Raw genomic sequence first — 19,337 nt, 5'->3', positions numbered from 1 at the left:
TTACCGAGAATTGGGGTTTTTATGCTATGTCATTCTCATGATGCCAGAATTGTTAGAGTTGTGATACATTACAACTAAGAGTATTACCTTCAGATAAAAAAAAGAGTATTACCTTCAGAGATTATGGTTTTTCTTCTCCGTATGTCTGCAAACTGGTCTTATGGAATGCTTGAAATGCAAAGATTGTTGCTATAGAGAGCAGGACAGTTTAGTTTTAAATAGATAAGGTATAAAACAATTTACAATGCTGAAAGCTTCAGTGCCCTTTCAAATGCGATGTTATTAGGTCTATTTCCCTTCTTAGTATTGTTCATATTGAGTAAAATATAGCAAAAATGTTTCTGTGTCTTATGTTCATAATAAGAAATATATTTTACATTTCTACCCAATACACATGTGCACGCAAAAAGCTCACATTTCATGAAGTAATACTTAAACTTCCCACAAGCAATGTACTGTCCTATAGTAATTCTATTCCATTACTTTTCATTCCATTTCAGTTTTTAAAAAGTGCCTTTTTATTATTTCCTAAGATGATTTCATAACCCTGAGTAGGTTTATACTTGGAATTTAAAAAAATAAAAACTAGACTATAGGTTTAGGATCCTCTTTCTACTATGTTAATTTTAGTTTGGACACACATCTTTATTTAACTTCACCACCAAATGTCCTAATTGGTACAGCTGTTAACAGTACCTTTATCACAGATCACAGAATTCTATAACTAACCCTAGATGGAGATTATCTGTCCCTCCCCTGCCTCTGGTGTGTGTGTGTACTTTTAAGTATAGTCAAAAGTAGAATATTATAATAAGTCTGATGTTCACTACTTCTTTCTCACTGGGTTATTTTGAAATAAATTGCAGATGTATAATTTTTATCTGTAAAAACTGTAGTGTGCATCTTTTTTTAAAAATATATTTTATTGATTTTTTACAGAGAGGAAGGGAGAGGGATAGAGAGTTAGAAACATTGATGAGAGAGAAGCATCGATCAGCTGCCTCCTGCACACCCCCCACTGGGGATGTGCCCGCAACCAAGGTACATGCCCTTGGCCAGAATCGAACCCGGGACCCTCCAGTCCCCAGGCTGACGCTCTATCCAGTGAGCCCAACCAGCCAGGGCGGTAGTGTGCATCTTAAAAGATATTCCTTTTTAAAAACTACCCAAAGCATCCTTTCCATACTAACAAATAATAGTAATTCCTTAAGTCATCAAATGTCAGCATTCACTTTTTTTGACATAATTTTTTAAAAACTGGTTTGAATTAGGAACCAAAGTCTATGATTATATTTGATTGACACATCTCTTTTATCTCTTTTCATCTATAGGTCTTTGTGTGTGTGTGCGTGAGTGTGTGCATGTGTGAGTGTGTGTGTTTATTGGCGAAGAAGTCAGGTTGTGTAGAAGTACCCTATTATGGTCATTTAACATCTTTCTCTGTCCTTTATATTTACAGTTAACTAGTAGTTATATTAGGAGGCTTTTTCAAGTTTTGGAATAAAAATGCTGCAAAAAATGTTTTGATTTTACTATTGTGTGACATCAGGAGACACATAATGCTTGGTTGTCTTGCCTTTTTGTGATGCTAGAATTGATCAGTGGCTTTCTATCTTGTCATCTGATGTATCCATTATGAGAGTTTCCATCAGCTTTCTATCTAATGGATTGTTCATTGATGAACTTTGGGTTGATCCCATTGCTCTATTATGTATTTCAAAATGGTGATATTTTAACTCTATTGTTTTGCATTTATGAGCTGAAAATTTCTATAAAGAAGGACTTTACCTTAATTAACTTACTTCTTTTATAACTCTTTGGTCATAAAGAGAGACTGGATAAATGTGTGATTTATTTTTCCCCTTTATCATCAGATTTTTAGAATAACAGTTCTTTAGACTCCTCCAAAGGTGACCTGTAAGTTTTTGGTTTTAATTTTTCTTTTGTTTATTATCTTGAACTGATGGTTTTAAACTTATTTGATGTTTAAATAACATCATTGAAGTTATTATTCTATTTGATGCTCAATTTGTTTAATCTTTGGCCAATGTCGGCAACTTTCAAATATGCTCCAGAGACTTCTGACATGGTCCAGGAGTCTTTGATTTCCAGGCTGCTCTGATCCATTTTGTGCCCCAGACCTAGAATCAGCTATATCTCCAAGGACAGGCCAGACTTTCTGGTTATCAGATAAAGAATTGAAGTGACTTGATAGGAAGATGCTTGTTGGAAGACGAGTTTTGTGTGTAATAGTAACTACTTAGGCAGAACTGCAATGGAGAAGTAGTTTGATCCAATAGAAAGTATTCTAGGAGACTTGAGGTCTAGATACCAGACTCAACTTTGTGATACTGAGCAGTTTTTAAAGGATTTTCTGCTATTGTTTCATCATATGTGAAATGAGAGGCTTAGTAAGATCCGGGTTGTATAGACACGTGGGAATTATGCTATTGGTTTAGCTCAGACTTTTGCCAGTCTTTCTCAAGACATTGGGTGCAGGTGGTCACTGTGGTCGATTAGAATTGATCCAAAGATGAAACCAACCTGTGAGATTAAATGTAATTAGGTGGTTCTTCCCTCCCACTCCTTTCCAAAAGCATACCTTAGAAAATATATTAGTATTTTTACAAAGTCTCTATGAGACACTCCAGTTTGAACAGTAAGCTACTGTTCAGGAAGACACAGCCTGAAAACTCAATTAATGGTAGTTTTGCATACATATAGAAGCCCCAGGCAAAATCTCTAAAAAAGGAGAGACAATTTCACACTGATTTGGTGATTATTTCTGGGGGCATAGCTTCATAATTAGAATTGCTGAATGTTATAAATGAGTCTTTTGAATATGACTTTAAAAAGAAGTGCTTTAAGTGCTTCTGAAATGATCTACAGTCAAGGACCAGTTTTGTTTTGTTTGTAATTCCTATTTGTTGCCCACTGATACTTTTGTAAAAGGCAATAAAAATGAATTATTAGAAAAATGTTTTAAAAATGACCAACAGAACAGAAACCAAAATTCAACAGACAAAATTCCTTTGCCTAAGTGCTATGAGTGTTTCCAAAGTAGTCTCTTAATTTTTACAACAAATAGCTTGTAGTGTGACATTGGCTGCAAACTAAACTTTGAGTGGCACTGCTACAAGTAGTCACACATATTGAGTCACACAGGATTGATGAAAAAATAATGTTTCCTAGGGTCATGAATTTTGTGGCACAGAGGTGAGAATGGTGGTTGGTCATGTGTTAGATCAGAGGTTAGTACACTGTGACCCACTGGCTGGCTGGTTTGTGAAAGTTTTACTGGAACACAGCTATACCTATTCATCTGTGTTTTGTCTACAACAGACTTGGGTAGTTTTGACTGAGACTATATGATATGCAAAGTCTAAAATACTTACTCTGAGGTCCTTTGTGGGAGAGTTTGCCAGCTCCTGCTTTAGATTTGAAAATGACCGTTGTGAATGATTGGTACTTATATAGTTTTTGTTTCCTATATTAACTTTGTTTTAATACATTAGGTATATTATTGTTTGATTTTTATCTTCTAGTCACTGATGTACCTCAAGTAAATTTGGAAAGAAGTGAAGAAAATGAATATAAAGATCAAATAAAGAAGAAGAAAAAAAAGTACAAAGACTATCAACCAAACTATTTCCTATCCATTCCAATCACCAACAAAGAGGTGCTATATTTTTACAAACTATTTTTACTATAAAGTTCTAAATTATACTTACAGTACACTAAATACTTACTTGTAAGTCCATTTTCTCTCAGTTTTTAGGAGTCTTTGGTGGCATGTTAGCTGGGGCTTATAGGGAATATTTGTATTTAAATGGAATGTATTTAAAAAATAATTTTGAAAAATATTATTTCAACCATCACATTTAAACAATTTTGCAAAAGCCACTTGAGAAAGTATTGCCAGATGGCATGTCATGGTCCTTTCTAAGCATTTGTTCACCACAACAGAGGAAACTTTCAGGAGCTGAGAGCAGTGACCAGGTAGAAAGAGAGGAATTCTGAAATCTTTGCTAGGAAAGTAAACTGGGCTTTCTTGCTGCTTAGTCCTGTATATGGTAATGATGATTGCAGCATAATTTCTTTTTTTAAAAATATGTTTTATTGATTTTTTTACAGAGAGGAAGGGCGAGGGATAGAGAGTCAGAAACATCGATGAGAGAGAAGCATCAATCAGTCGCCTCCCACACACCCGCTACTGGGGATGTGCCCGCAACCAAGGCACACGCCCCTGATCGGAATTGAACCTGGGACTCCTCAGTCCCCAGGCCGACACTCTATCCACTGAGCCAAACCAGCCAGGGCTGCAGCATAATTTCTTTAAAAATTACTCACTGTCATATCAACTTAATATTACATGACAGACTTGGTAGAAATCTATTAAAAATCTGAAAAATTAATGTGGTATGAATAATAGGAAATCAGATCAGCTAATTAGCCCACATTAAGAAACCCCTCTATATGTGGCTGAGAAAGCAAACTACAGTATCTAATTAAAACTGCTAGAGTAGTGGGCTAAAGAGATTATGGGGGGAAAAGAGGACCTATGTAATACTGTCAACAATAAATATTTTAAGTTAAAAAAAAGTACAACTGCTAGAGCAGTGATGTAGGAATTGAAATGCCTTACAAAACAACGCCTGACTTGGAAGACTGACTGCATTTACATACTGACCCAATTTAAGAGCCAGAACTGAATTTCTCTTTGATTGTGGGTTTTAATCTCTTTTTACTGGGCACTTTCAGGTTGCTTCTCCCCTTACTTAACTAAAATGTTTCTAGGGAATGCTAATGAATCTTTAAAAATAAACAAAATTGAGATCAAAGAAATAAATATCATAAGAAAAAAATTCTCTTGGGACATTCTAGGAAATATCTAGTCTTTTAGATAAGCTTTAGCCAGGGAAAGAAGACAAATGAAAAGATAAATTGTATTCCTAACAGTACAAGATCGTAGAATCATATTCTGATTTCACTGGTACATACTGGGGGGTTAATAGTAAAATAGTTCTTAAAAGTGTTTAGTTTAATGTAACCAACAGTTATATATTACTAGAGGCCCGATGCATGAAATCCGTGCAAGAGTAGGCCTTCCTTCCCCTGGCTGCCGGCACCGGCTTCCCTCTGGCACCCGGGACCCCTGGCTTTCCTTTGGCCGCCGGCAGGCACCCGGGATCCAGGCTTCCCTCGCAGCCCCGGCTTCATCCAGAAGGTTGTCTGGAAGGACATCTGGTCTAATTAGCATATTATGCCTTTATTATTATAGATTTTAAAATGCTGCCTGGCTGGTGTGGCTGGGTGGTTGAGCACTGACTTATGAACACAGGAGTCGGGGCACATGCCTGTGTTGTGGGTTTGATACTGAGTGGGGGCATGTAGGAGGAGCCCATCCATGATTCTCTCTCATCACTGATTTTCTGTATCTCTCTCCCTCTTCCTTCTTCTCTGAAATCAATAAAAAATATTTTTAAAAATAAAATACTGTGAGTTATTTGGAAAGGTTTTCTTTGAAATAAAGGATCATGTGTACATATGGGGATTAGAGGAGAGTAGGACGTCAAAGGTGTTGCTGCTAACGGAGCAGTCAGACCCAAGCCAGGTCCTTAAGAAACTGATTGTGAAATAGAAGGGTCTTCCCAAGGACCTGTGATTTATGATTGGGAGAGACTTCAGTTCCTTATTTTGATTTGTTGGTTAGAGAGTGTTCCACTGCAGAGTCAATTAGTATAAAAATTGTTGAAAACTTCATACATTACTTTCATTAGGCCCTTCATTTTATCTTTCTCCACCCCTCTACTCTTGGCTTTCATGGTGGTCTGAATAGCAGTTCTGTATCATCCTTCACTCATGCCTTCCCCCTAACCCTAATCCTAACCCTGATCCTGACCCCAACCCTACTAATTCTGGTTTCTCACCTCTTCCAGTCAAGATTGGTGGGGTGATATGGTGGGGAAAGGTGGATGGGGAAGGGAACTGAGAAGAAAGCTGGTAGAGAAAGTCTTTCCTTCACCTCTTAGTTCAGGTGACGGGAGGAAAGGGGATGAGAGAACTGTATGCAAACCTTAGTTTTCACTGAGCAGCCTTTGTTTCTGCTTCTCAACCTCTGGGATGTTGTATAGAAAATGACAAGAGTCCAAGCTTTGGAGTCTGACAGACCTTGTTCAAATACCAGCTGGGTCACAAACTCTACTGTGGATGTAGGCAGGTTACTGAATTTCCGTAGTTTCAGTTTCTTCGGGTATAAAATGGAATTGACTATTATTATTTTATAAACCCAAATCTGGACATATTACCTCCCTGTCTATACATTTCAGTATTTTCCCAGTGACCTTAGGATAAAGACAAAGTCTTTACCACAGTCTATAAGATTCTGCATAGTCTGACCTCCACTTCAGCCCTCCTTCCTTCTGCTGGAGCCCCCTCTGACCTTCTGTGAACTTACCGGGGTCCCTCTGCCCTTCTCTGGTGGGGAGTTTTCTTTCCTCTCTGGGTTTGTTAAAGCCAAAATCTCAGCTCAAGCCTCTCCACTGTGACCACCCTGACGAGGTCAATCTGCCCCTTCCCCCGAAAGACTTGAAAGTCTTTCCTTTTGTCATTTGTCATCCTTGCAATTTGACACTTGTTAGTCTTCTTACAGAGTTTTTCAGCCCATTCCCAGTACCTACAACAGTGCTTGGCCTAGAGCAAACACAAAATAATGTCATTTCAGGGGCAAAAGATGTGTTTCTGGCATACTAAGTTACAACCAGAACATTACAAATAATAAATACAGTGTTATAAATGTCGATTTTATAATATAGGCTCAACAGTAGTTGTTTGTCTTTGAGGGGCTAGGGAAACTTGTAATAGTGGGGAATACAGATTGCAAGTGACCTCAAAACCAAATATTTTAATAATGTAATAAGTCTCTCAAGAGACTTATTGGTAGGCAACAGAAAGCTTACATATTAAATATGGGGTTTAGAGGTAAGAATGGGACTTTAGGAGGTACATTTTCTATTTTTTGTATGAGCACCTTTTTTGTTTGTTTTCAAGTATCTAATGTTAATTTTCTTTTTAAACTACTTATGAGCTTTTGTGGGAAGGCCTGGGAAAAGGAGCAGCATTTATAACATTGTTTCAATGGGAGATTGTACTCCAAATTTCAATTAAGTGACCTGCAAACAAGCTTTGGGAAGCTAGCACATTCACAATGAGTTGCTCTACTTTTGGCCTCCTCTTGTTGGCATCTAGTTTTAGAGAAAAAAGTTTTCAGACTTACATGGATCTTTGATTTTTAAACATGTTCTTAGATGTTTTGATTTCTTTATTAGTGGAAAATAATGATTTCATATTTTTAAATAATGGAATTGGAAAATGAATTAGAATGACTGCAACAAAATATCCTAATTTTAAGTATATGAAAATATGTATTTCTCCATTACCGGCAATTACTTAGCTAAAATATAAAAATAAAAAAGAGAAAAATTTAATGGAGCTATAATAAATCTTCAATGATTCTTAACTGACTAGATTTTATATGCTCTCTTATGAGAAGTAATAATTTAAGGTAAATCAGCATTGAAAATGTAAGGGAACAATCAGAAGTTGATTGAAATTAGGAGTGTATTAATTTCTTTGTAAGACAGTTTTTCTATACTAGTAGAAAAGTATGATTTTTTTAGAGGCTTAAAAAGGCATTTGTTACATTTAATTCTGTATTTCATCATTTTGGTCAGGAGAATATGCAAGTAGATTTGCCCATTCAGTTTCTGGGAAATGTAATTGCGAAAGTATTTGATATGATCATGTATGTGAAGCACTTGATAGATATTAAAAATTCTCCTATTTGAGGATAATTTCTTAGTTTTACTTCAGTTATTACTAAATCATCAACTTTTTGAGTTGTTTTTCATGGTTGTAGACAAGCAAGAAAAATGAGAGTATTTAGCTTTGAAGAAAAGCTAGGTAGCAATGTAACATGCGCACACGCCCTCTTGCACACTAACTTTAAGGCCTTTTCTTTGAACTCATAATAGACTTTGATTCAATTAGAAAGCTTAAAAGATATAAAAATTAATTTCCTCATTGGGTTGCTTTCAATGCAATATGGCTTAGCGGTGAGGTTTAGCAGATGGGTGTCTGATTTATCCTCTAAACAACCAGAAATTACTCAGTGAGTGAAATATTTAAGAATTTAGCGCTGGCTGGTTTGGCTCAGTGGATAGAGCGTCAGCCTGCCGACTGAAGGGTCCCAGGTTTGATTCCAGTCAAGGGCACATGCCCGGGTTTCGGGCTCGATCCCCAGTAGGGGGCGTGCAGAAGGCAGCCAGTCAATGCTTCTCTCTCATCATTGATGTTTCTATCTCTCTCTCCCTCTCCCTTTCTCCCTGAAATCAATAAAAATATATTAAAAGAAAAAAGAATTTTAAAAAGCTGTTTATTTTAAAAGGTTTCTTTCAATGTCACATTTAAATATGACTCTGTAGTACTACATCATTAATATGTGCATTGTGCAGTATTGCCAATGGCTGCAGGTTATGGTAAAAGATAAGCTTTAATGACTTTATGAATTTTAAACAGTGAGTATAAAAATTAATTCCCTTTGGTCTTTAATGACATTAGTACTTGTTTTAATAGCATATAGACAAGACGTCAGAGTCTTGAAATGTTTTTCCTTTTTATCTTTTAAGAATGTAATTAGGAATAGAACGTATTTTAAAAACTGTTAAGATGATATCAAGGAATATATAAATTAATCTGTCCCATCAAAGAATAATCAGACATATGTAACTTGATTAGATTAACTTTAGAATTTTCATAGGTTTGATGTTAATCCTGCATTGTAAGTTCTGTGTGACTTCGGAGAAATAGTCTTCAAAGTGTTTTACAGTTTTTAATTAGTGACTTTACAAGCTACTGGATTATTCAAAGATATGAATGGTCTAAAACTATTTTACCATGTACGGTATTGCACTAAAATGTAGAATATACAAATGAATGGAATTTGAGTATTGTCCTGAATTTATGTATAATTAGTATTTGAGCTTAGAATGAAAACTAAGTTTTTAAGACTAAGAAAATACAAATACTGTACTCACTGGATGCAGGTAGCAAAACTTCAGTTGTGACAGTCAAAATGTGGCCAGGCATTGCCAAATGTCCCCTGGGAGGCAAAATTGCCTAAGGAAGAGAACCACTGATTTGAATAACATTGCAATGTTGCAAACCTTCTGTTAGGCAAGTGTTACAGAGTTTACAAAGTAGTTCATCTACTATGTAGCTTATCTACTGTGATCTTTAACATACTTTATAAGTTTGCCAATACACATTTTATTATTCCTATTTTGCCAGGGGAGAAACCAAGACTTAGTGACACTAGGTGACTTGTATGGGGTTACACCTGTGGCAGGCCTGCGGTTAAAATCCAGGACTTTTGAGCCATGTCCAGCACCCATCACTTACATCTCTCTGTGTTACATAGCAAAGTTCTCATCCTAAATCACCTTTTTGTTATCAGTTAAGCCAGAATTACCAATTGTATCAGCTAAAATTAGAAGATGTAATGATATTGTTTTGAGGTCTGACATTGTTGAGCACCTATTTAGGCCCCTTCCATATGAACTTGGACCTTCTTGAGCTGCTTCATTATTTCCAAAAGCCAATTTCAGCACTTCATTGCACCGGGGAAGAACTCTCAAAATTCAAATTTAATATAAACGTACACTAAAGGCTTTGTTTTGAGAGGGATAGTGTGTTGTTCCATTACACAGTATCCAGTAAGATTTCCCAAAACCTTCCTTTAAAAGTCTTTTTCCCCTCAAGGTTTCATTTCTTAAGTCAGTACCCACATCTCTGACCCTCTCCTTGCCTTCTTGAAAACTCTTACTCCATTGCTCTCAGCTCCATCTCCTCCTCCACACCCTTTCCGGTCTTTCCTGCAGGTGCCTCCCTCATCTTTTCCCACGCACTGCAATTTACCATTTTCTCAAGTTCCTGTGCTGTCTTGAGTATATGATTGTAAAGGGATTTAAAAAAAAACTTCTGTGGTTCTAATTCTTTTAGTAGAAATGATACCAATGTGTGCCTCATAGGATTGTAGAGAGGCTTCAGTGAACTATGTGTAAAGAGCTTACTATACTGCCTAGATTAGAACCTAGTGGCCACACAGTACAGGTTAGTGACTGGTTTCATTGGTTAAATGTTGTTTTTGTTATTATTACCAGGCACTGTGGTAAGGTAGTGGGGCAGAAGAAATAGGTATTGCCCTGGAGGAGTTTATAATTTAGTTGTATCCGTGTCGTGTGGAGGAAACTGTGGCTCTATAAGATCTTTGTGTACGGTTACATTATGTTATTAACAGGCCTTCAATATTCTTTTACTGGGTGTCACACAAGTGACATCTTGCGTAGAAAAATATCATGTTAGGTGTTACTGTGTAAATTCCTACCAGGGAAGCACTGTTTCCTGTGTTTCGGTCCTCCAGATTGCAAGGAATAGAGAAACGCTGAGATTCTTTTGGGTGGCGTGCATTTATTGTAAAGATTCCCCAGCAGTCACATCCCAGGACACATCCCAGGATTTGCCCAGTCACGTTCCTCAGATAATGGGAGCATTGTTCAGGATAAAACAGCTAGTCTGGTATCAAGGACAGTCTGCTGTGCTCCTGATTCAGTGCTTTCTTATCTCTGCTGCCTTTTTCCTGACTCTTCTCCTGTTGCCAGCCCTTCTCTCCCTTTGCCTTTTCTCTCTGACTACTTCTGCTGCCTCAGGGCTTCTGTGTGCTCTCTTTTGTCAGGGCCGGGCTCAGTTTGCCGTTTTCTATGTGAACTGTTTTCCAGTACACTCACATTTAGAAGTTGACTAGAGTTGGGTCTAACTGGAAAGGAGGAGGGTAGGTAGTGAGAGGGGAAGGCTGGTAAAGGACCTGGGGTTTTGTCTGGATGCGAATTGTAAGGGCTTTTCTAATATACGTGTTTGGACATCTTTGCCACTCTCCCTCCTCACATGTCTGGAAAAATGACACTAGTCATCCCTATTGAAATTGTTGCTGTTTTAAAAATCTTAAAGCCATGAAGAATGGGTTCTTAGACACATTCACTAGGGCAGTGGCCGGCAAACTGCGGCTCAGCAAACCGCGGCTTGCTAGCCACATGAGGCTCTTTGGCCCCTTCAGTGTGGCTCTTCCACAAAATACCGGCTCTTCCACAAAATACCAACTTCTGCGCATGGGCCACGAAGTTTCAATCGCACTGTATGTGCGCGCCCGCATGTGGTATTTTGTGGAAGAGCCACACTGAAGGGGCCAAAGAGCCGCATGTGGCTTGTGAGCCACAATTTGCCGACCATGGCACTAGGGGATTAATAAATATGACTTCCAACAGAAATGGACTGTTGTATGATGGCTTGATCATTCTGTGCAAAAATAAAATTTTTAAAAGGAAAGATCCTAATTATAGTAAACCATACTGTATATTCAAGGAGAAGTTTCTGAAGAGATGCATGGCCATTGAAAGATTTGCTGCTCAACTTAGTGACCCGATTTGTAAAATAACGGTGTTAGGCTCAATGTTCTTAAGATGGATAAGCATTGCATGATTTGACAAACTTATGCATACTATTAAGCTTTCCAAATCACCTATTAGGATATTTGAGAATTCAAATTCAGTAGACAATTCAGTTTTGTTTGGTTGAAGAATCTTGACGTTTCTAATTTTGGTGGTTGCTTATGTTTCTTCTTGATTTACACTTTGCCATAAGGAAATTTTGCTTACCTGATCTCTATTCTATGTGTCTGTATGTGGATTAGGTTACAAAAGGAATTAAGATCCTGCAGAATGCAGTAATACAACAAGATAAGCGCCTGGCCAAGGCAATGACCGGTGATGGTTCCTTTCATATTACCCTGTTGGTGATGAAGTTAAATGACGATGAAGTAAACATGTGAGTAATATGTCTTTCTTGAAGATTGTTTATAGAATTATTACTTTAGTATGAATAAACATAGCAGAACCCAAAAGGCATTTACATTCTAAAGAAGTATTCTTTAATTTATTCCAACCAGTAGTCAATGTACCGAATTAGCTGTGTAAATATTCTTTAAAGTCTAATGTAGACTTTAAAACTCTGTTTTTGTTATCTAGTGGTAGCCCTTGACAATGCAGTTTTTTGCCCATGTTAATTATATAAGCCCTCTGGAGTCTGACCATTTAGGTTAGGATTCTAGATAAAGACTCTGGAACACACTATGGCACAAACACCTCTTTAAAGATGTCTGATTTTGGAAAAAGAAATTTACTTTTTAAGTAAATGGAGAAAATAATAGTTCCAATACATGTAAGAGTTCTTAGTATAGGACCTGACACCTAGTAGGCACTCAATATTGTTATCTGTTAGAGCTGTCATCCTGCTTGGTCAGTGTACAAGTGCTTCCCCCACCCCCAATTCCAGAGTTGTGCCATGAGGCTGAGAATAAGTCACTGACTGTTGCTTTCCACTCTGGAGTGGAGTAGCCTTGCTCTTCCCTTTCCTGTTACCTCCTGTATGCCCTCTGGAATAAGCTCAGGCTTAAGCTCTGTGAAAACCAATGCCAGGATGGGTGAAGGGTTACTTCTTTTTTCTACCCTGACATAGAGTCTCCTGAGGGAATGAAGAACAGAGCTTGAATGGGAAGGGAGTGGGGTAAAGGGAAAGTAAAGGGAGAAAACAATAAATTAGTAACTGAAAATATACAGCTACACTATGATTCTTGTAGTTATATCTTTTAGACAGTAGAACCTCATGTCTTTAGAGATCAGTCTTCTTATTTACCCCAACCTGATCTATCCAAGAGCAAATATTGAGCACCCTGCAATGGCAGAGAGGACTTGAAGATTTTACTTTACTCACTTTAGCTGTTCACTTTGCCAGTCAGAAGGAAAAAAACAAAATCTGATACTCTTATAAGAAAAGAAGCAAAAGATGTGGCACAAGACAAAAGCCCTGTGTGTGTGTTAGAGTGGTGTATAAGTCAGCATTCTCTAGAGAAACAGAACCAATAGGATGTATATCTATATGGATATCTAGATATATTGATATACCTCTATCTCTATCTCTAATCTGTATACCTTTATCTAAATTTATTTTTAAAATTTAGCTCACATAATTAGCTCCCTGGCAAGTCCAAAATCTATAGGACAGGCTAGCAGGCTGGAGACCCAGGGAAGAGTTGATGTTGCAGTCTTAAGTTCAATGGCAGGATTCCTTCTTCCTTGGACAATAGCTGTCCTGTTTTAACTTCAAATACAATCTTTGGGTCTGAACTCCAGGTCCAGAATTCTGTTTTCTATATGTGTATACTTTTTACTAATTTTACCATATAGAAGTCTTTTCATAAGCTGCTCTTGAAAAGTTGTTATTTAAAAAAATTTGAAAGTTAGTGATACTTACCATAGATACTATGACTCCTTCTCACTCTGTGATTGATGATATCTCATTAGAACACATTTATTGATTTATGCAACTAGGGACTGAAAATTTGGACTGAGTTTAAATCATCTATATTTATTTAAAGAAAAATGGGATATGGAATTCAGTGTCTCTGAAAAGCCCTAACCTTCAGCATGGTTTGCTTTCATATATAGTTATATTTAAAATGTGTATCTTGAATTCCCTCCATGTATGATAGATGAGCCAGAAGTGGCTGTTCTGTTTTTGAATGCTTTAACTCATAGCACACTCTGTCTTTTTGGATGAACATAAATACAGTTTGGAAAGATTGGATTTAGGATGTAGATTTGGAGGTATAATGAGAAAATGTTGACATTTCCAGAGCTATTTTAAGTGTATATTATGTTATGACAGAAATGAGTCTCAGTATGGAAACTACAGATGACAGTTAAAAAGTTTATATGAAAACTAATTTAGAGATATAAAAGACCTAGAAAAATACCTAAATTTTGTTGCATACATTTAACATATAGTTATTGGTGAACAAATCACTTATCAAGATAATTTAAATGAATAGTATTCACCAAAAGGATGTTTTAAAGCCCTCTTCAACAATGTAAGAATGTACTTATTTCTTTTTTGAGTAATTGCTGCCCTCTAGTGAGATTTTAATTTTTTCTCATAATAAAGTACCTATACCAAAATCCTCTTCAAGGTGGAAATAATTGATCCTAATTTATAAAATATTCTAAGCTTAATAATGTCTAATTCACTAATATAGTAAATATTTATTTTTATTAGGAAAAATCAAGGACTTGAAATAAAATAACCCTATAATGACATAGGCGAAACAGATGTAACAAACTTGCGTAGTTGCATTTGGTGAATATAAACTTACATTTTTGTTAAATGCAAGTACAGTAAATTGTTTTATTATGGAGACTTATATTTTAAGAGATAATGTATATTAAGTTTCAGTAGAGTGCCTTGCAAAGAATATTAGTACTTTAAAAAAGAATCTAGAAGTTTCCACACAATCTAATGTAAGCTCTCAAAGGTATTAGGTTTCTTGCAATATATTATCAGTAATTCTTTTCTGAAATTAGCATGCAGTATTTCCTATGTTAAAAAATTCCTGGTGGACTATAAAATAATATTTCCTTTCATGTCTTTAATATAATACAAATTTTAATTAGGTAAAGACTTAATTCACTTCTTCCATAGGTTTTGTTTAAAAATTAACCTTAGTTTTATTTTAATCAGATAGATTAGATTTTGAAGGTATTTTGTGCTTTAAAACAACTAGTACAAGCATCAAAATTAATTTATCTTTCTAAATCTGATTACTTTGTTTTTTGTTTAGTTTTGTATATTTGATCACTTAGTATGTTACTGAAAAATATATTATCTCTTGCCAGTGGTATTGATGCTCTTTTGGAATTAAAACCATTCATAGAAGAAATCCTTCAAGGAAAACACTTGATTTTGCCCTTTGAAGGGGTTGACACGTTTAGAAATCAGGTTGGATTTGTGAAGCTGGCAGAAGGAGATCATATGAACCCACTTTTGGAAATTGCAGGTAAAACAAGCAGCAACAAACTCATATGAAATGTCATGTGTTGAAGAAGCAATTTCCCCCCCTCAATTCTGGTAATAGAGCTTTGACATCTTTTAACTTTGGGAGGCCAATTTAACCTTATTTGATAAGTGAGCTTCTTCACCATTTTCTTGTGTGGGCACGAAGCTAACTAAAAGGCCTGAAGAGTCATCTTGATTCTTTGACCTGAGGAATATGTTGATTCTGGAGCTGGATTCAAGTATTTGTTAAGCGTGTCCTATCTTAAATCTGAAGGATCTCAGCATGACACCTGACATGTAGCCGGCATTTAATAAGTATTGAATGAATGAATAAGAATCACCAGTTACCTATTCAGAGGCTTTTGGTGACTGCCAGACCTAATCCAGAGAGTCAGTAGATGACTCAACAGCATTTTCCTCTGTGCTACTTTTTTCTCTCCTGTGTAGATACCACTCCTTGAGCAGAAGGTCTATTGGTGATGGTACAAGGTCTCACATCCATTGGAGAACATGTTACTTTGTGCAGCACAATTGAAAATTGTTAGGGAAATAGAAGCAGAAAATTACACAACCTGGATGAGTGACTTTTGAGTTGATTCAGAGATCGTAGGTTGTGTGTTAGTATACAAATGGTAAACCATTTTTATTTTCATTTTCATTTCCTTTCATATTATGTCAAGTCATTTTATGTCATCTCATTTTAGGTTCAATAATCCTTGGCTCACAACACACTCTCACCATTGGTCTTTGCTTAGTCTAGTTTCATCTATCTATCTATCTATCTATCTATCTATCTATCTGCTGAGGGCCAGCCCCAGGGGTCCAGGGGTTCCCAAAGGTGTGGCGGAGTCGGCGAAGAATGTTTTACACAGAGACAGCGTTCAGAACTCTCTAGCTTTCCTTAGTCTCCATGGATCTTCCCTGTGCCTGGCTGAGGCCACAGAGAGAGATCCCAAGGCAAGCTGAGCCTTTATTTTATAGTGAGAGGTAAACAAGGTAGTGGTTTCCATAGTTACACAGTTCTTGTGAGTTTCACTTGTTTACACTGTTCTTGTGAGTTTCACTTGTTCACTGTTCTTGTGAGTTTCACTTGTTTTTGTTCTTGTGAGTTTCACTTGTTTACACTGATCTTGTGAGTTTCACTTGTTCATTAGCTTCCCCAGTAAGATCTAGGGAGTGTCATAAGGTCAAGTCTAATTATGCTTAAGAGGAATGTGCCCTCTAAGCTTAAGAGGAATGTGCCCTCTAAGCTGGGACTTGTTTGTGACTTTGCCCACAGGTCAGTCCGAGGCTTAACCCTATATCAGCTCCCCACATCTATCTATCATCTATCTATCTATCTATCTATCTATCTATCTATCTATCTATCTTAAATTAATATCATAATCACCTGGGAATCCCCAACCCAAAATGAAAGCTATGTAGTAATCTATGATGTTGTCATTGGTAGAAATCTAACCTTATTGTTTTTTCATTAATCCGTCTCTTCGCCTTCTCTCTTTTAAGCTCACCGTTGTCCTGAAATTGGTGTTTATTTCCTTGTATTCTCCCAAAGTACATGTATTTTTAGTTGATCTTAATCTTATAAAAAATGTGTCAAGTTGTATGTGATCTTTCGAGACATACTTTTTTAAACTTAATATTATATTATCTTTAAGCAGTTTTATAGTTATCCATTCAAAGGTGCACCTCTTTTTGGGGTGAGGTGAACGTGCAGATCAGGTTTCTTTTCGTTGTTGGTTAAGTTCTTCTTTTGTGGAGCAATATCTGTCTGTCTATCTATCTATCATCTATCTATCGATCTATCGCTCTATCTATCGCTCTATCTATCTATCATCTATCTCTATCTATCTACCTACCTACCTATCTACCTACCTACCTACCTGTAACTAGAGGCCCAATGCACGAAATTCATGCAATAGTAGGCCTTCGCAGCCCCAGCACCTGCAGCTGCCTCAATCCCTCACAGCCGCAGCAGTTGCAGCCCTGGCTTCGTCCAGACGGTCGTTCTGCTGTTCGGCCCTTTGGTTGATTTGCATATTACACTTTTATTATGGATATACAAACAAACATGCAAACAATTAAATAATATTTATTAGTCAAATAGGACTTAACATCATTAGTTGGACAAGGAGAAAGCAACTCCAGCAGTCCCCCCCCCACTTTTACTGGGGTGACACTGGTTAGCAAAATTATACAGGTTTCAGATGCACAATTCTACAACACATCATCTGTACACTGTATAGTGTGCTCAGCACCCCGACTCTCACAGTTTTGATGGTAAAGCATTTGGACACCCATGCCCACAGTTAACAAACTCAATCTGTTCTTCCTGACTGCTCTGGAGAAAATGCTAGATGTAGGCCTTTTCTTTTGTAATTTAAATATCTCTGAACTCAAGAAACATTTTAAATTAGTCTTTCATTTATTGACCTTTTAAATAATTAAATGGGTGCTTGCAACATTGAGAATGTCATCCATTCTTAACAAATATTCTCACAAAGGCAGTTTCCATTATTGATAAAAAATCGATTGTGTGCTAAGGAATGTGAAATCTCTTTGGCTTAGTATGACTATAAACCCAACAGTTTTGGTTTGTCATTTTAGGACAGGCCACTGTCCCTGTAATTCCTTTTTTGATTCCAGAACCTGCTGCTTAAAAATATATATACTTTTCCATAAATTTAAACAAAATATTATCCAAAATTGGGAAATAGAGGGAAGACAACACTTATATAATCACTGTTTGTTATACTTGTTTTTAATCTTCTATATATATATTGTACTGTTGCTTTTGATTATTGCTTTGTACTGTTGATTTTATGGATTTTTATAAGAAATAAAAGTATTGCCCTAACTGGTTTGGCTCAGTGGATAGAGCGTCATCCTGCGGACTGAAGGGTCCCGGGTTCGATTCCAGTCAAGGGCATGTACCTTGGTTGCGGGCACACTCCCAGTAGGGGGTGTGCATGAGGCAGCTGATCGATGTTTCTCTCTAACTCATCGATGTTTCTAATTCTCTATCCCTCTCCCTTCCCCTCTGTAAAAAATCAATAAAATATATTTTTAAAAAAAAGAAATAAAAGTATTTGAGTATGTATATGTAAATTTTTCATTGAAGTCTATTTGGAGCCTCCATTTGTACAGTATTCAGGTAGTCAGAATGTTCAATACACAGACTTTTTGTTAGTATTTTACTTCATTATATTTATTTTTCAAAAACTACCTCAGGTTTAGTATTGCTTTAGTTCAACAGTATCAGTAAAATAATGTCATTTTGTTTTTTGTGTCATACTTTATAAACTATTCAAATGATATAGTCCAAATTTTGACCACAGTACAAAACTTTGTAATAAACTATGTATATGTATAGGCCTACACAGGAATATTAAAATCTTATTTGTTCAAAATAATGGTGGCAGAGCTAGTTTGACTTAATTAAAAAGCAAAATAATTTCTAAAAAAAAAATAAATTTAATTATTAAAGTATTGATAAATAACTTGTTTAAATACATATTAAGAAGTAAAACTAACTTGAATAGTTGAAAATTATAATTCATGAGTAGTCTCATTTGTCTGATTTTCATGGAGTTTTACAATTTCCAAGTTAGAAGAAGCAAATTCTTAAAATATGACCTAGTTGCTTTGAAAAAAAGACTGAATTTCAGACACTAGAATTTGAACTCATTACTGAAAATTTGCAGGATAATGAGTAACTTAGAAATTTTAATGTATGAAATTGAAGAAAATTATCATACATTTTGAACTAATAGAATCTGAATTGATGAACTTTTACATCAATACTTGAATTATGCATCCAGATATGCTGCTAATAACTTATTTTTGGTAGGTGCTGGTGGGAGGAGACCAAGCTCATCTTTGATCCTGTTTTTCCATGGAAGGAGGGCAGGGGCTGGGTGAAGGTGGGCAAAGTGGGGGTGGGGAAATGGAGATATCTGTAATAGTGTCAACAATAAAAATAAAGTTAAAAGAAACAAAGCATCATCTTCTCTTAGCATTACACAGTAGCTCATAGAGTTAAGGAGATATTGAAAATTATGCATTTATATGGCATTTCTCCACATTTTACAATGATGAAGTTGCTCTGAAAGGCTTTTTGCATAGAAATGAATATGTGATTTCATTCATTGTTTTTAGTGAACCGTAATTTTGCTAAGAAATATATCACAGTGAGAAATTGCTAAAAATTTACCCTACTGCATATAGTCATCATTGCAATTTTTTTAATGAGAAAAGTTTGCTTGGTTTAGCATGATAAAAGATTCCAAGTGCACTTATCTCCTAAAAGGAAAATGAAAGGTTTTAGGATATTCATT

General features: G+C 36.2%; 1 protein-coding gene across 3 annotated transcripts in view; it reads left to right on the top strand.

The window, feature by feature from the left end:
• The window catches only part of AKAP7 (A-kinase anchoring protein 7), a 94,771-nt gene that overhangs the window by 11,571 nt on the left and 63,863 nt on the right, over nt 1–19,337 (top strand). For all 3 annotated transcript variants that reach the window (XM_023750275.1, XM_023750272.1, XM_023750273.1), the window contains exons 3-5: nt 3,546–3,679; nt 11,804–11,937; nt 14,841–15,001. In XM_023750275.1, the coding sequence (XP_023606043.1) occupies nt 3,546–3,679; nt 11,804–11,937; nt 14,841–15,001 (429 nt within the window). The remainder of the gene's footprint in view (nt 1–3,545; nt 3,680–11,803; nt 11,938–14,840; nt 15,002–19,337) is intronic.

The sequence above is a fragment of the Myotis lucifugus genome, unplaced genomic scaffold, assembly GCF_000147115.1.
Source record: "Myotis lucifugus unplaced genomic scaffold, Myoluc2.0 scaffold_11, whole genome shotgun sequence".
Taxonomy (NCBI): Eukaryota; Metazoa; Chordata; class Mammalia; order Chiroptera; family Vespertilionidae; genus Myotis; species Myotis lucifugus.
Note: the sequence above shows the minus strand (reverse complement) of the source record. Positions and strands in the feature narration are given on the sequence as shown.